Here is a 15,270-nt window from a genome sequence, read left to right as displayed (position 1 = left end):
ACAGTCCACTCATAAACAGTGAACTTGTGTTTATAGTAGTAGTTCATGATCATTCTCAAAACATTTGTTTTATTGCATTTCTTCTCAAAATAACCTGTATCTGAGTAAAGCAGAAAGAAAAACTCTCTTTCAGAGCTCACTACTTTTTCCCAGTGAGGGATCCATCCTCCCTAATGTAGACTTATCCCACATTTCCTCCTCCTTCCTGCCCAACTTACTATAGGGTTTTCTATAGCTCTGGCACATTGCTGACTTATTGTCACCATACTGTATCACGCTAATAAATACGGAAATGCATGTGAAGCAGTAGTATTGTTTTGCACGTTCACCTGAAAAGTTTTTAAATATTACAATGGCACTACACTGGGATTTTTCCTTTATTCTACTTCTGTACACCACTCACAAACTTTTTGCTATTAGGAGCCTAACTCTAACACAGAAGGTGGTTTCAGAATGGAAAGTGGAAAGTGGCAGTTACATTTTAAATGTATCCGTGCTGGGTTTATGTGGTGGGGTTTTGGTAGCAGGGAGGGGCTGCAGAGACAGCCTCCGTAAGCAGCTGCGAGAAGCTTCCCCCAGCTCCAAAACCTGTTGGACAGGTCTCTGGCCAGGGCCAAGCCAATCAGCACCCCTGCAAACACCATATTTAAGAAGGGGACAAAGGAACCTGTGCCACAGGGGACCTGCAGTGAAGAGAGGCAGGAGGCAGGGTGGGCAGCTGCCCTTGCTGGGCCACCACCACTCAACTGGAGATGGCCACGGTGGCACGGCTTGGAGCACTCCGAAGCACCCCGTTCCAGGGGCGCCCGCTGGGCAGAGTTCATCCTGCAGGACTGCTGAGGTTTGCCAGGCTGATTGGGCCCGGCACAGCTGCAGCAGAGAGAGGACTGAGATCCGAGAGAAACGGCCATGCAGACACCAAGGTCAATGAAGATGGAGTGGGAGGAGATGTGCTGGAATTGAGATTCCCCTGCAGCCCATGGTGAGACAGCGGTGGCCCCCCTGCCGCCCGTGAGAGAAACGGTGGGGCAGAGACCCACCCACAGCCCATGGAGAATCCCACACTGGAGCAGAAACACCTGCACCCAAAGGGGTTTGTACAGACTGTCTCTGTGGGAAGGACCCTCACACTGCTGGAAAATGACTGTGAAGCAGAGATGCATCTGCAGTCTGTGGGAAGGGACTCCATGCCAGAGCGGATGGCTGCACCCTAAGAAGCCGTGACTCTGGGAAAAGCCCGCGCTGGAGCAATCTGATGGGTAAGGATTGCATCCTGCGGAAAGCACTCATGTTGAAGAAGTCCATGGACTGTCTTCCCTGAGGAGGGCCCCCACACTGGAGCAAGGGAAGAGTGTGAATCCTCCCTCTGAGAAGAAAACAACAGTGGAAACAGCGTTTGATGAACTGACCTGCAACCCCCATTCTCATTCCCTGTCCCCCTGCACTGCTGGCAGGGAGGAGGCAGAGCTGAGAAGAGAGGGGTGGGGGAAGGTGTTTTTAAGATCTGACTTTGTTTCTCTTTATCCTCTCTGAATTAGCTGTTAACAAATTAAATTGATTTGTCTCCAAGCTGAATCTGTTTTCCCAGGGCCATGGTTGGTGGGTGATCCTTCCCTGTTCTATCTCAACCACCAGGCCTTTTTTTACATTTTTCTCCTCTCCACTCCACTGGAGGGAGGAGGGGCGAATGGGGTGTCAGGATGGGGTGTCAGGAGTAGTGAGTGAGAAGCTGTATGGTAGCTTAGCTGTCTGTTGGGCTAAACCACGACAGCATCTCAAAGCCACACTGGACCTTGTCACAAGTTCCTACAGAAGGTTTCTTTTCCTCCGCAGTCTATTAGGGCAAAGAAGGAAGGCCAAAAGACAGATGTCAGTTGCTTATGAACTTAACTGCATAATGGCATCTGTGAATCTCTCCAAACCTTCCTTGCACTTGATCAAAATTACAACTCAAGCTTTCCACACTTTTTCCAATTATCTTGGACCATACTACAACAACATACACTATTTTGCAAGTGTTAATGCTAGCCAAAAGCATTATGCAAAGAATTTTTCACAGGCAAACCTGGTAGTGCTACTTCTTATTAAAGAGAATCACTACATAATCTTAATAAGATCAGAATTTTATTTACTTGTAATACCATTAAACCAAGTGGTTGGGAAGAAAATCGTGATGCTAGTGTCTATCTCAAACTGAAGCTGAGGAAGACAGGATGCAAAATCAGTACCTCAGCTACCTCAAAGGACAAGGAAAAGCAAATGTTAAGTTTGTCCATACCAAAAAAACATGGTTGTCCCTATCTCTGGAAAACCTGTTCCTAATTTTCACAGAATGCTGAGGTCATCCTGTCCAACTCCTCCACTCAGGCAGATCCATCTAGAGTCAGTTGCCTAGGACTGTGTCCAGATGACTTCAGAGTATCTCCAAGGATGGAGATTCCACAGCCTCTCTGGGCAACCTGTGCCAGTGCTCAGTCACCCTCACTGTAGAAGAGCGTTTCCTGATCTCCAGACAGAGCTTCCTGTGTTTCAGTTTGTGCCCATTGACTCTGGTCTTGTCACTGGGCATCACTGCAAAGAAGCCGGCTCCGTCTCGTCTTCTTTACAACCTCCCTTCAGATATTTGTACGCACTGATGAGATCTCTCTGAGCCTTCTCTTTGCCAGGCTGAACAACCCCAGCTCTCAAAGCCTCTCTTCACAGGAGAGATGCACCAGCCCCTTCATCATCTTGTGGTTCTTCGCTGGACTCTTCAGTAGCTCTGTACCTCTCTTGTACTGGGGAGCCCAGAACTGGGCACACTACTCCAGGTGTGGCCTCACTAGTGCTGAATAGAGGAGAGGGACTACCACCACCCACCTGCTGGCAACACTCCTCCCAATGCAGTCTGAGATATCGTTAGCCTTCTCTGTTGCAAGGGCACACTGCTGGCTCATGGTCAACTTGGTGTCCACCAGGACCCCCAGGTCCTTTTCTGCTGAGCTGCTTTCCAGCTGGGTGGTCCCCAGTACAGGCTGGTACACAGGCTCGTTCATCCCCAGGTGCAGAACTTTACACTTCCCTCTGTTGAACTTCACGAGGTTCCTGCCAGCCCATTTCTCCAGCATTTCGGGGTCCTTCTGGATGGCAGCACAACTCTCTGGCATCACAGCCACTCCTCCCAGTTTGGTGTCATCAGCAAACTTGCTGAGGGCACACTCTGCCCCATCATCCCCTGCTACTGACCCCTGGAGTACACCACTAATTTCTGCCCACCAACTAGAGTCTGTGCCACTGATCGCCACCCTCTAGGCCATTCAGCCAGTTTTCAGTCCATCTCACTGTCTGCTTATCCATCCCATACATCAACAGCTTGTCTATGACAATTAGCTTGTCTATAGGGCTAGGGCAGCTGAGCAAAAGGGAGGACCTAAAGGGGCCACTGCAACTGGGCAGCCAAAGGCTAGCTGGAGCAGAGATCAGTGCTGAGTAGTTTTTGGTGTGGGCCAGAGGTGGGGGACTTAATCCATGCCTGAGCCAGAAATTAGGGTTAGTGTTTGCCCCACCATCCAAATCATTACAGAAGATGTTGAAAAGTACTGGACCTAGTATTGACCTCTGGGGTGCACTGCTGGTTAATGACCATCAACTAGACTTCGTGACATTTTGAAGGTATGCATCAAGGTATGGTAGAATAGAATCCTATTCAGCAGGGACATACGTTCTGCTATCCACCTGAAAGAATACTGAAACTAGATTTGACAAAGTCAGTAGTGATGAAGGAAAAAGCCAAAATGCATTTGCAAGGAATTTCACTGGCTCTTCAACCCTTGAAGCATCCATTCATACTAGATAAACTTCTTGCTTGCCTTTGAATAGGACCTGTCTTATAACAGTTCTAGGCCAGGCTTGTCACTGGGGCTACCTAAGGCAAATAGTTATAAAAGAAAAGGTACTAGATCTGGGGCCAGAAAAAACTAAGAAAGGGGAGAGGAAAAAAAATGCCAGGAGGGAGAAAAGGTCTTAGAAACCATGGTAAGGAAGTTTGAGAGTGGAAAGAACACTACAACATAACAAATGAGGCACTAGGACTGACTCGTAAAGAGTTTTAACTGGATGAAAAGCTCAACTAATAGGCTGCACAGGGTAGAACAGATTTGAGAACATGGGCTGTTTAACTAACAATGTATCCACGATAGCTTATTATAATTCATTCCAAGACAAAGGTGACATCACCACTACATAGGAACACAGCAAAATAATCACAGCAGATCAGTGCAAAGCAGCTTGTTAAATAAAAATTTTATATCGTAACCTTCAGCGTTCCACAAAAACTCTGCTACTAACCATCCACATCATTTTGTGGTTTCCAGGTGTGGCCATCACAACTTCCTCAAAAACTGGCTGTAGTAGGCTGGAGCTTTCAGATGGTGCTTACATCCTTTGCAGATTAGAAACCAATTGTTGTATTTTTAAACTGCATTAAAAAAAATAATCTCAAACAGATGCTTCATTGAAGAATGAGCACATCTGAATCAGATCGACTTAAGATGCATGAAGCCAACTTCACAACTGATTTATTAAAAGGTCTGAAGGGATTACAATGTGCAGTAACAAAATTCTAAAAACCAGGGGAATCAACATTCATAAAAATATTTGTCTTTCAGGTCAACAAGAAAAGAAGAATGAAGTACTAGTTATTTGGGAAGAGAAGGCATAACATGATTCCTTTTCTACAGATGCTGACACATATCTGAAGCATTACATCATTAAATCATGATCATCTGGCTTCCTGAATGTAGTTTCAGCTTCACACACATCAGAATGGTAGAAGAAATGGTAACTTCAAAATCTGGCATGTTACATTTCTATTTCCTATTTTCATGTCCTAAACTGAGATTTATTTGAGCCCTGAATACTCTCTCAATTATTTGCATGCGCTCTGCATTTCACTGCCATAAGCTTAGTTTTCAGTATTCATTTGATGGCTTAATTCCAGCCCTACAGGGAAATAAGCTTGCTGATTTGACATTAAAGACACACTGCTTTATTTTCAATATTCAATAATTTCACTGATACGCTTTCTTTTTTTCTTTTTTCAAAAAAAAGGGGGGTTGAATGCTGCATGAAGAACAGACAGTTACATTTAAAAATGAAGAGTCCATCACAATGAACAGATCATTTTCTGTGCTGAGATCTGCTCTATGCTGCAACAGGAACTGTTATTTGTGCATGGTTGTAATGCAAAAGCAATCTAGTCTAGAATTTTTGCAATTAGTTGTATTACCAAAGGACAAAAAGTGGTATTATCATTCCCCCAAAGTGTCTCTAGTCTCATAAGAGGTAGACAGATCAAAGAAGGGAAAGAATACAAGAAACAGTAAGAGTAAGAAATAGTTGACACACCAAAGACAACAGCATAGAGTTGCAACACGGTCCTACAGTTAACTGATCTAACACCTTGCTAGTATTGCAAGGAAAAGCCCCATTTCTTGGGACTACTGCTCTCATACTGGGGCTTTTCTAAAGTTACAGCAAGCTGAAGAGATCCATGCAGCAACACGGACTTCAATTTCATCATTTTACTGAAGATATTTCTCTCTGCAGGAGGACAGAACAGAACCAGTAAGTATTCACACCAGGACTGTGTGCTCAGTAGTCAGAAGCAGAGAGTACAGCTGTACTGAGATGGTCCCAGGCTGAGCTATCAACAAACACCATCCATCCTCAGAACATGGGCAAGCTCATCATAAGCACCTGACTCAAAGGGCTACAAAGTCTAACAAAGCCAAGACAAAGATTTATAAATCCAAACATTTAACTTCAGGAGTCTATTTGAATCACTGATATGAGGTAGTTCACAGTCATATGATGCAATGGACTTCACATTTTATGCATTTTTTTAACTGAAGTTCCATATGCTAACCAACATTCAACCCATATAAAAATAACCAGAAGGGAGGATATGAAAACACATGGAGATGAAAGAGAAAATTATGCTTTGTTTGTGCCACAGCTGTTGTTAATCTATTTGCAATCAAGCAAGGTTTGCTGGTTTGGTGGCTGTCTGCTTTGTTGGGGGTGCAGGGGCAAGGAACTAACAGGAGGGAGAAGAAAGAGGTATGGATATAAATTTTAAGCAAAGCAATCACAAGAGCAGAAAATTACTTGGCTTTGGCTGATTATACTTCTCTAGAAGACAGCCTAAAAATTTGTCAGATGCATTCTAAGCATTTAGAGAAGAATGTTAAGATATTTAAGAAAAAGCAGTAAACTAGTTCTAAACTTTCATTGGAAAATACAGACCACTTATTCCCAGAAAACATCACCCTTATTGTTTTGAAGTTGCCAAGGTACATTTTGTCACTTCAGGCTTGCCTAAGGTTTCTCTTCCAGAGTGTCTATTTTAGAAAAATAACTCAAGGAGTGATTTGCAGTAGGTAGTAGCCTCAGATGTATCTGACACCTCAGCTACTGAGCATTCAAAGTTTTCTCAACAACACAAAGCTGTATGTTCCTCATCTGAGCCTGTTTTTTCAGCAAGGAGATTTATAGCTTGCTCCATTCCTCTTCCTCTAGTTTCAAAAGGAAGTATGTACAGAAAAACATAATTCTTAAACTGAATGACAATTTGTGCTCTCTTAGTACATTACTGACCTCTTTCCTGTAAAGAAAATGAATTTATAATCAGGATTTGTACATACCTGGCTCATTAGACCACTGTCTTACTAGGATATTCTCCCCACATTATATCAAGATAGCATTCAAAATGTTAAAAAAAAATACCCATTACTTAGTACAGTTTATCTTCAACATAGCAAGTGAACTTATTTTAAGGATACTACTACCTTTTAACAGCACTGAATACTCCCACATATTTTCCGCAGTTGTGATCTTTTTTATTTATTTAAAATAGTGAATGGGTATAGGAACAAAAGAACTTCTAGCTCAGTACATTTTCTTTTCAGGTAAGGCATTTTACCTGCTGACATGGATATTAAGTATTTGCCAAGAACCTGAACACTTTGATAAAACTGCAGAAGCAAACAATAACATTCAGCCTTTAAAAGCACCTTAGTCAATAAGAAAAATCATGTAAGTAAACACACAAGTTCCTGGAAAGGGCAAGGGTGGGAGAAGCACAGCACATACCAAAAGCATTATTTCTACACAGAAATAGTCACATAGAGGTGGAAAGAAGAAGCATCACCTTGGTCAGCAAATGAGAAGGCTTTCCTGCAATGTTTCTCAGAAGGAGGGAGGTTTCCCTGTCCAAATAGGAGTGCTTGTGCAGAAAGAAAGAGAAAGAACATAAGTCAAAAGAAGTCAGTATAGTAATTTTATAGTGTCTTGATTACAGAAGATAGAGTTTAAGGGAACAACCCCTACATCACTTTATTTCCCTCCCATAAAAGCATGAACGTTCCCAAATACTATAAGCCTAACACACCAGTATAAAAGCAGTTGTGTTAATAGAGGACATTATTTTAATCTTCCCCTGTACAGCATGTCACAAAACAGAATTAACAAAAATTTTGCTTACCTGCTACCGGTTTCTTTTCTGCAAGAAACAACTTATTTTTAAAGACATTTACAACTACAAAAGCAAGAAAACATGCACTTACAATGCTTTTCAAAATCCTGTCCAGCCTTCTAAAACCGAACATTCTACCGCTGCTATGCAAAGCCACTAAAAACTGGTCATCCTGGAGACAAGGAACTGGTTTCATGCTTTCTACACTGGCTGCTGCCTCCATAGTTAAAGAAAAAAAGATGTTACCATAACGGTATTCCAAACCTGACTTATAATTCATTGGTTTTTTAAAAGGATTTAAGTCTCTTCTCTTGTACAGTTCAAATTACACAGCCCAAGAACTTAGAAACAAATCCCTGTATCTCTCGTGGAAGAGAAACTAATAGAAAATATATCTTAATTTGTTTAAAAAGAGGAAGCAAAATCAGCAGCAACCAGTAGCGACAGACTTCTCAACTGTCATTAACTAATTTTTGCCTTTTAACAGAGTGATTATCTTCTCCAGCATCTGCTACAGAGGAACAACAAAACCATCAGCCCACAGGAATCTGCAGAACCACACAGTCATAAGTGTGCTAAGGAAATCAAGTTAATACTGTGGCATTTCACAAGAGCGTTAAGTGTACCTCCTGTGTGCCACCACTGTACTGCAAATTTTGTTCCACGTGGCTGCATCTGTCTCAGCCTTATTTGTGTCACTAGGTCCAATGCGATATAAAACAAGGCAGGACAACTGAGCAGCCTCCTACACTCTTGTTTAATAATTGGCAGCACAGAATCCTCGTCTCTTCTTCAGAGCCACAATAAGGTATAGTCTCCTGAAAAAAAATTAAGAGACCATGTCTACAACTCCACGCAAGGCAATATCAAATAGTTTGGTGAATACAGTTCCTGCAGGGGGAGTTTACCTGATGTGACTGCCACATGCTAGGATGAGTAATTAAGGATCTCTAGCAGGCTTTACAAGTTACAGCTCAGAAAAGACTCTACACAGCATCTGAAGTAAAACCTAGGCTCCAGCCCAAGCTCCACCTGGTATTCTAGCCGCTGATATAGACATAGGTTATGCTACAGACCGAACAAAGATTTTTCTGCCTGCAGATTAATTACCGTCTGTGTCTCTATCATGTGTTTCAGAAGCAGAGCAGTGCTGCCTAGTGACAAGTTTTTCACACTTCGGGCACACACTGAGAGCTTTGTGATGCAGGACCTAGTGTCATTAAAAGGACTTGTGCATTGTTTACAGTACAGAATTCTCAGATTAGATTTCCTGACATACATAATCATGTCATTTGGGATCAATGAACTAATACATGCTGCTTTTTCTACATACACAACGTTTCCAGCAACTTCAATGACACTTAAGAAAGGCTATCATTTAAAGAACGGTTTGTTCACTCAGCCTGATCAAGCCTGAGGCAATGCTAACACCACTGGTGAATAATACAGCTTTGCTTAACTTGAAGACAGACTGATCCTCTTTTTATGATTTCTGCTAGGTGCATTTTTACTCTGATTTGTATCCTTTACTGCACAGAAGATCTAACTTCACACAAAGTCTGTGCTACTATGGAACTTCTGGAATAAACCGGTTGGCTCAACCCAAAGCTCAGAAATATACATAAAAATCTAAAGAAAAGTTCAAAGAAATTCTTTTGAAGAGTTTCTTGATAGAGTTCTTGTCAGATATCATGAACTCCAACTACTATGGATCCCTTTTTCTTGCTGAATGGAGCACTGCAGTAGAAAGAACATTACAATACACATTTGCAGCCTCTTCCTTAGGGTTTAGCCACCTTCTCTCCTTAGCCTATTAGTCAACAATAGTGTCAGGATGACAAGGGAACACTGAATCTCTCCTTAAAGGAAACACTATTTGCTGGAGAATATTCCTCCTACAGGGAAGCTCAGGGCGGACTGTTTAACCTTCCTCCTATCATTGGTCATTTCGGCTGTTGCCATCTTGCATTTAAATACAGCGGAACTTTTTTCCACTAAGGGACTTTTATTCTATCCAGAAATGAGAATGCCATATATTTCTTACAAAATAATAACCACTGGAGGCTTTGCTAATACTGCTTTCCAAAACTGCGCAAAATATGAAAACAGTTAACCACAGAAAAACTATTCTGGAAATAAAGAATGATGGTATTTCACAGGAACAGATATTTATTTGCCAGTAAAATAACAATGTGAATGACAACTACCTATGTGAATTTGAGCTGGAGAGACATGTCTAGAAACAGGAAGGCAACAGTTCTCTGCCAGATACCTTTTCTGCATGGCTCCTTCCTACTGCATAACACGTTCTGCAGTACTGCAAATACCCAGAAGTTAGAATGAGCAGAAGTAGCAAAGCAATAGCAAAGCCCAAGTTCTAGGAATTATAGCCTGGCTAAAGAAAAACTATGTGCACATAACATTTTTTAAATATTTGACCTGCAGAATCCATTACAGAACAAAAAAAAAATTTCATTTTAGAACGTGTTACTCTTTCACAATCCACAGTTTTAAAACATTTTATCTATTTCAAAGGAAAGACTTCAGCTCAAACATCAAGCTTTGAGGTGAACAGATGTTGCCTTTTAATACAGGCTCCCAGGAATATTCCATTGTTCAGGGGAAGATAAATATTTTGGTGTTTTTTGTTTTGTGTGTTTTGTGTTTTTTTTTTTTTTTTCCTTAAGATACTACAATCACACTGGACCACACAGAGGATCTAAATAGCCCACTCTTCCTCTCTACTTCTGGAGTTCAAATATGTATCAAATACATGACAATAGAAATGCCTGGTCTTTTCAAATAAATTAACCTACTTTTCTGGCCCAAGTACTTTCCCAGACTAAAAATAGCATCAATGAAATCTAGGAAAACAAGAAGATACTCCCAAGTAGGCATTTCTAGTCTTGTATGATGAAAAGCATCTGTTCTCCTTCCACCTGCTCCCATTACAACAAGAACTCATGCTCTGGAAACAAAGAAGTCTCTCCTCCAGTGCACTGTCTTAGGTCCGTTTAGGACATAAACCCAATTCCAATGACAAAAATTAGTATGCCCCATCCCCTCCATCCTTCCTCATGCCATGCATTTTTCTATCCTGTTGCAGTAAGCTGACTGCTTCCACAGTACAAGGCCATCATTTCTCTTAACGGGTACTTTCATTTTAAAATATTTTACTATTGTCACGCAATCAGATTATTAAAATATCCTTGGAAGGCAAAAGTAGTTTGAAACATCATGAAAGTATCAAAATTTAACAAAAGCTTCAGAGAAGGCAAAAAAGTGCAATTCTTTATACTAAGCATAAAGAGCTAGGTTGTAACCGTGTTGGAAGACTATTTAATTGCTGCATTGACTAAAATACTCAGCGAAGCTTATTCAACATCACATCAAAGACTTGATGTTATATTGAATATGGGAAGGGAGAAGGAGATAGGATACAAGTATGTTTTTGACCACAGTAAGGGAGAAACAGTCAATAATCTCAGATAAAAGCACTGCAGTAAAACATCTGCACACTTTTCCTACCTTTGTTGAAATAAATCAGAAAACAAACCCAGGTAACATTCTCTTTGCACAACCACTCGCTCACTATGTCAACAACTGAGAGTTAAATTCTCTGAACACTATAAACAGAAAAAAAAAAACATACTATCACTTTACACAAGCTTATCTGCTTCCCATATACCAGTCAAAGACTTGATGTCCAATTAATTTACCAAATTATTTGAAAGACCACATATTTCTAGGCCAGCACTTAACTAAGGGTGCAAACCCAAATAGTATATAACCTCTGCACAGTCCAAAGCTAGCCATAGTATTTTACTTCTACTAGAAGGTTTATTTAAAGCTGTATTTTTTATGTATAGGATAGCTTTCTCAAAATCCAGCCATCGGTTACAGCCATACCTTTTCATAAGTTTTTGTATAAAATGAATAATGCAAATGAAAAAGCTTCTCAAAGTTATTTCCATTATACAGAGGAAAAAAATCACTTAATAGGCATTAGCAGATATTAAAATTTTCTACTAAAACAAGATCTATAAAACCACTCTGTCAATAAAAATAAATCTAAACCCAACACTTTTACTTTGATATTTTAAATGATGAATACAGACCCAGACTCCACTTAGGATTCCCATTTAATCTAACACCACCACTCCTCAGGCAGAACTCAAAATACCATAGCCTGTTGAGCATCCAGGAAGGGAAACGTGATAGGGTTTTAAGATTCTCAAGAGGCAATAAAATTCTTATCCTTGTCACTTCACCAAATCATGTAATATGTTCTTCCACAGAAACTGAGTGAAAAATCCGTCCATATAAACCATGCCACAAGACTTTATGACAGTAACACTGCACAGGCTGTAACACTAGCCGTGCCAGTCTGAACGTCACTAAGTTTGTTCATTAATAAACTTCAGAAGATACTCTTCCTTCCCTAAAAAAAAACAAATACGAAGCCTGCTATGAGGTACTGAAACGCTTGCAGCTTCTTTTTGTGCCGAAATCGCTTCTTCTGGGGACAATTTTTACACAATACATAAAAAGCTATTCATTTATGCTTTAGTGCTTTCTCATAACATGGAACAGGCTTTGAACTAAGTTTCAGAAACTCAATTTACTTCAAAAGCCCTGTATAAAGAAAAAAATAGTGAAAAGAAAATTACTAAAAAATAGGAAAATTATGGTTTTAACTCATTTTATACAAGTAGTACAGTTAGACATTGCAATAATGACTGTTTTGGACTGTTTTCTACCATAACTCTCAGCAGCAATTATTCCAAGTCCCACTGGAAACTATGGATGTTAAAAATCATAATTTTAAAAATCCTCAAAATACTAGAAAAGATATGCTGATCAGAACATCAGTGTTATAAAACGTACATCTTTCTCAAGAGATGACAAAACAGATGCGCACAAAAGTACGAAGTACAGAAACATTTTTACATTTAAAAATGAGGTATGATGATCAAAACAGAATAACAAAAAACATATAAATAAGCCTACTAATATCTCCATAACAAATTTTAGCTGGTATGGATAATCACAACATAGAAAACTAGATTTAAGCAAAATTAACATTAACATTTAGAAGTCCTAGATGCTGTAAGGACAAAAAAAAAAGTTTTAATGTGTAGTTCATTCAGCAGAGACAACTAGCCTTGATGTTTATAAAAACATGGAATACAGTCTTGTTCCAAATTACATTTTGGACTTCAAAGATTTCCTATATCCTTTCTTTGAAGACAGGAATGTAACATCCATTTTCTTCAGGCCGAAATACCAGAAGTTCATGGACCAGCTGTTGAATACAGAATTTCATAGTGTATTCAGAGAACTCAACACAATACTCTTCTCAAATACAAAGTAGCTCTTTATGCCAGAAAGTTTTCTCAATGCTGAAACATTTTTAAACCCATCATAAAATCATAGAATGGTTTAGGTTGGAAGGGATCTTAAAGATCATCTAGTTCGAACACCCCTGCCATGGGCAGGGACACCTTCCCCAAGATCAGGTTGCTTAAAGCCTCATCCCACCTGGACTTGAACACTTCCAGGGATGGGGCATCCGCAACTTCTCTGGGCAACCTGTGCCAGTGCTTCATCACTTAGATCTAATCTAAAAATATCCTCTTTCAGATTAAAAGCCATTGCCCCTTGTCCTACCACTACATTGCCCTTGTAAAAAGTCCCTCTCCAGCTTTCTTGTCAGTTCCCTTTAAGTATTGGAAGGCTGGTAGAAGGTCTCCCTGGAACCTTCTCTTCTCCAGGCTGAACGACCCCAACTCTCTCAGCCTGCCTTCATAGGAGATGTGCTCCAGCCCTCAGGTCATCTTTGTGGCCCTCCTCTGGACCTGCTCCAACAGCTCCATGTCCTTCTTGTGTTGCAGGCCCCAGAGCTGAACCCAGTACCCGAGGTGGACAAGGGGCAATGGCTTTAAACCGCAAGAGGGTAGATTTAGATTAGATATAAAGAAGGACTGGAACAGGTTGCCCAGAGAAGTTGTGGATGCCCCATCCCTGGAGGTGTTCAACGCAAGGTTGGATGAGGCTTTGAGCAACGTGATCTAGTGGAAGGTGTCCCTGCCCATGGCAGGATTGGAACTAGATGATCTTTAAGGTCCCCTCCAACCCAAACTATTCTATGAATAACCAGGAAAATGAAAATACCTTTCAGATTTTCAGAATATAATCAGTTGTACTATACTAAATGACAAGTAATCCCCTAGGTGGCCAGAAGCTCAAGATTTTCTCCCCTATTATCCCTGTCAGTTCCTTTATGAAAAGTTCAGTGGCTTGTTTAAATTCTTGCGGTTCTGAGGTCTTAGGATGAAAGTACGTTTCAAAAAAAACCCCAAACCAACCAAACAAAAAACCAAACCTGAAATGATTTCTGAACTACCAGTGAATTACTAAGCATATTACAATTATATTTTGTAAGTAAAAATCCTTTTCGAAGAGGTCAAACTGAGCTGTCTAGCTATGTTCTGAAGGATGTAGGCTGCGTAGCCCATCTTGCAACTGTAGCAGGTTCACAGGTAACATGCTATATACGTTGCCTCATTTCCTAAAATCTACTTGCTCATTTTTGCAAAACCTTGACAATCACGTTCATATTGTACACTGATCCATCTTCTTGTTACACACCTGATTATCACTTAGTACAGAAGTGGGACAAATTTAGAAAGATTCAGTCTTATTGTTAAGAGACAAGAGTTGTATCTAATTCCTCTAATTTTAAGGTAAGGCTTTAGAACACATCATGTAGGTTTAAAACCAGTACAATACGGCATGAAAGATGCCAAATGTGTTCTTTACACTGCCAATTTACAAATCATGAACAAAAACTGGGTGGGAAGTGTAAGAAAAAAGATGATCTGGCAGTCTTCTAAGGTATTTTACCTTATTATTCTCATGTCCTAAATATGTTATATAGAAAAGCTTTCTGGTTAAATATTATCTATAGGTTCAAAGACATCATTCACTCGAGGTATGTATAATAGCATAATTTACGTCAGCACATCAAAAGGAAAAAAAAAGGCACTGACAAGACACCCAGCACTTGTACATAAATATCCACATTCCTTGCAAAATTCTCTAACAATTTCTTTAACAATTTAACATTAACACACACATCTAATTAAACCAGCTGGTGGCACTCTTGTGCCACTATATTGAATTGAGTATGAGAGTTGAGAAATACTAAAAAAAATAAAATCTTTTAAAAGCCTCCTTCTGACCCTAAGAAACAAACTAAAATGAGGGAAACTGAGTAAGTAGTGTCCAACAGAGATACATATTCGCAAAACTTTCTTGAAAAGATTCACTACTATAGCTTGCATTTCAACTACATCAGTACATTGAATTCTTCAGACTCCAGCTTAAAGAATTAAAATCCACTATTTTCAAAGAGAACTCAAGAATTAAAAACAGTTTAAACAATTTTTGTAATTTTGTCCCAAACGAAGACAAAGATGGGAAAGAAAAACTGAAATTTTTCTTTGCAAACTCTTTGACATTATGTATTCATATGGAATGTGTAAGAGCGCACAATATAAAATGATGAATATCTAATTTTAAAAGTCCATTTTCTGCTTTCCTTTGCAATGGGGGTTGCTTAGTCTGGAGAAAAGGAGGCTGAGGGGAGACCTCATGACTCTCTACAACTTCCTGAAAGGAGATTGTAGCAAAGTCACTATCAGGTGTAGGTGTAAGTCTCAATCTCTTCTCCCAAGTAAGAAGTGATAAGACAA

The 15,270-nt window shown here is 40.1% G+C and overlaps 1 protein-coding gene across 1 annotated transcript in view; it reads right to left on the bottom strand.

Annotated features, from left to right (window-relative positions):
* Window positions 1-15,270, bottom strand: part of RAPH1 (Ras association (RalGDS/AF-6) and pleckstrin homology domains 1) — a 64,463-nt gene that overhangs the window by 29,484 nt on the left and 19,709 nt on the right. The window contains 1 exon segment of the mRNA XM_086615887.1: window positions 7,190-7,264. Within this exon segment, the coding sequence (XP_086472013.1) occupies window positions 7,190-7,264 (75 nt within the window).

The sequence above is a fragment of the Tauraco erythrolophus genome, chromosome 8 (genome assembly GCF_009769465.1).
Source record: "Tauraco erythrolophus isolate bTauEry1 chromosome 8, bTauEry1.pri, whole genome shotgun sequence".
NCBI lineage: Eukaryota > Metazoa > Chordata > Aves > Musophagiformes > Musophagidae > Tauraco > Tauraco erythrolophus.
This window is presented reverse-complemented; position numbering and strand designations above follow the sequence as displayed.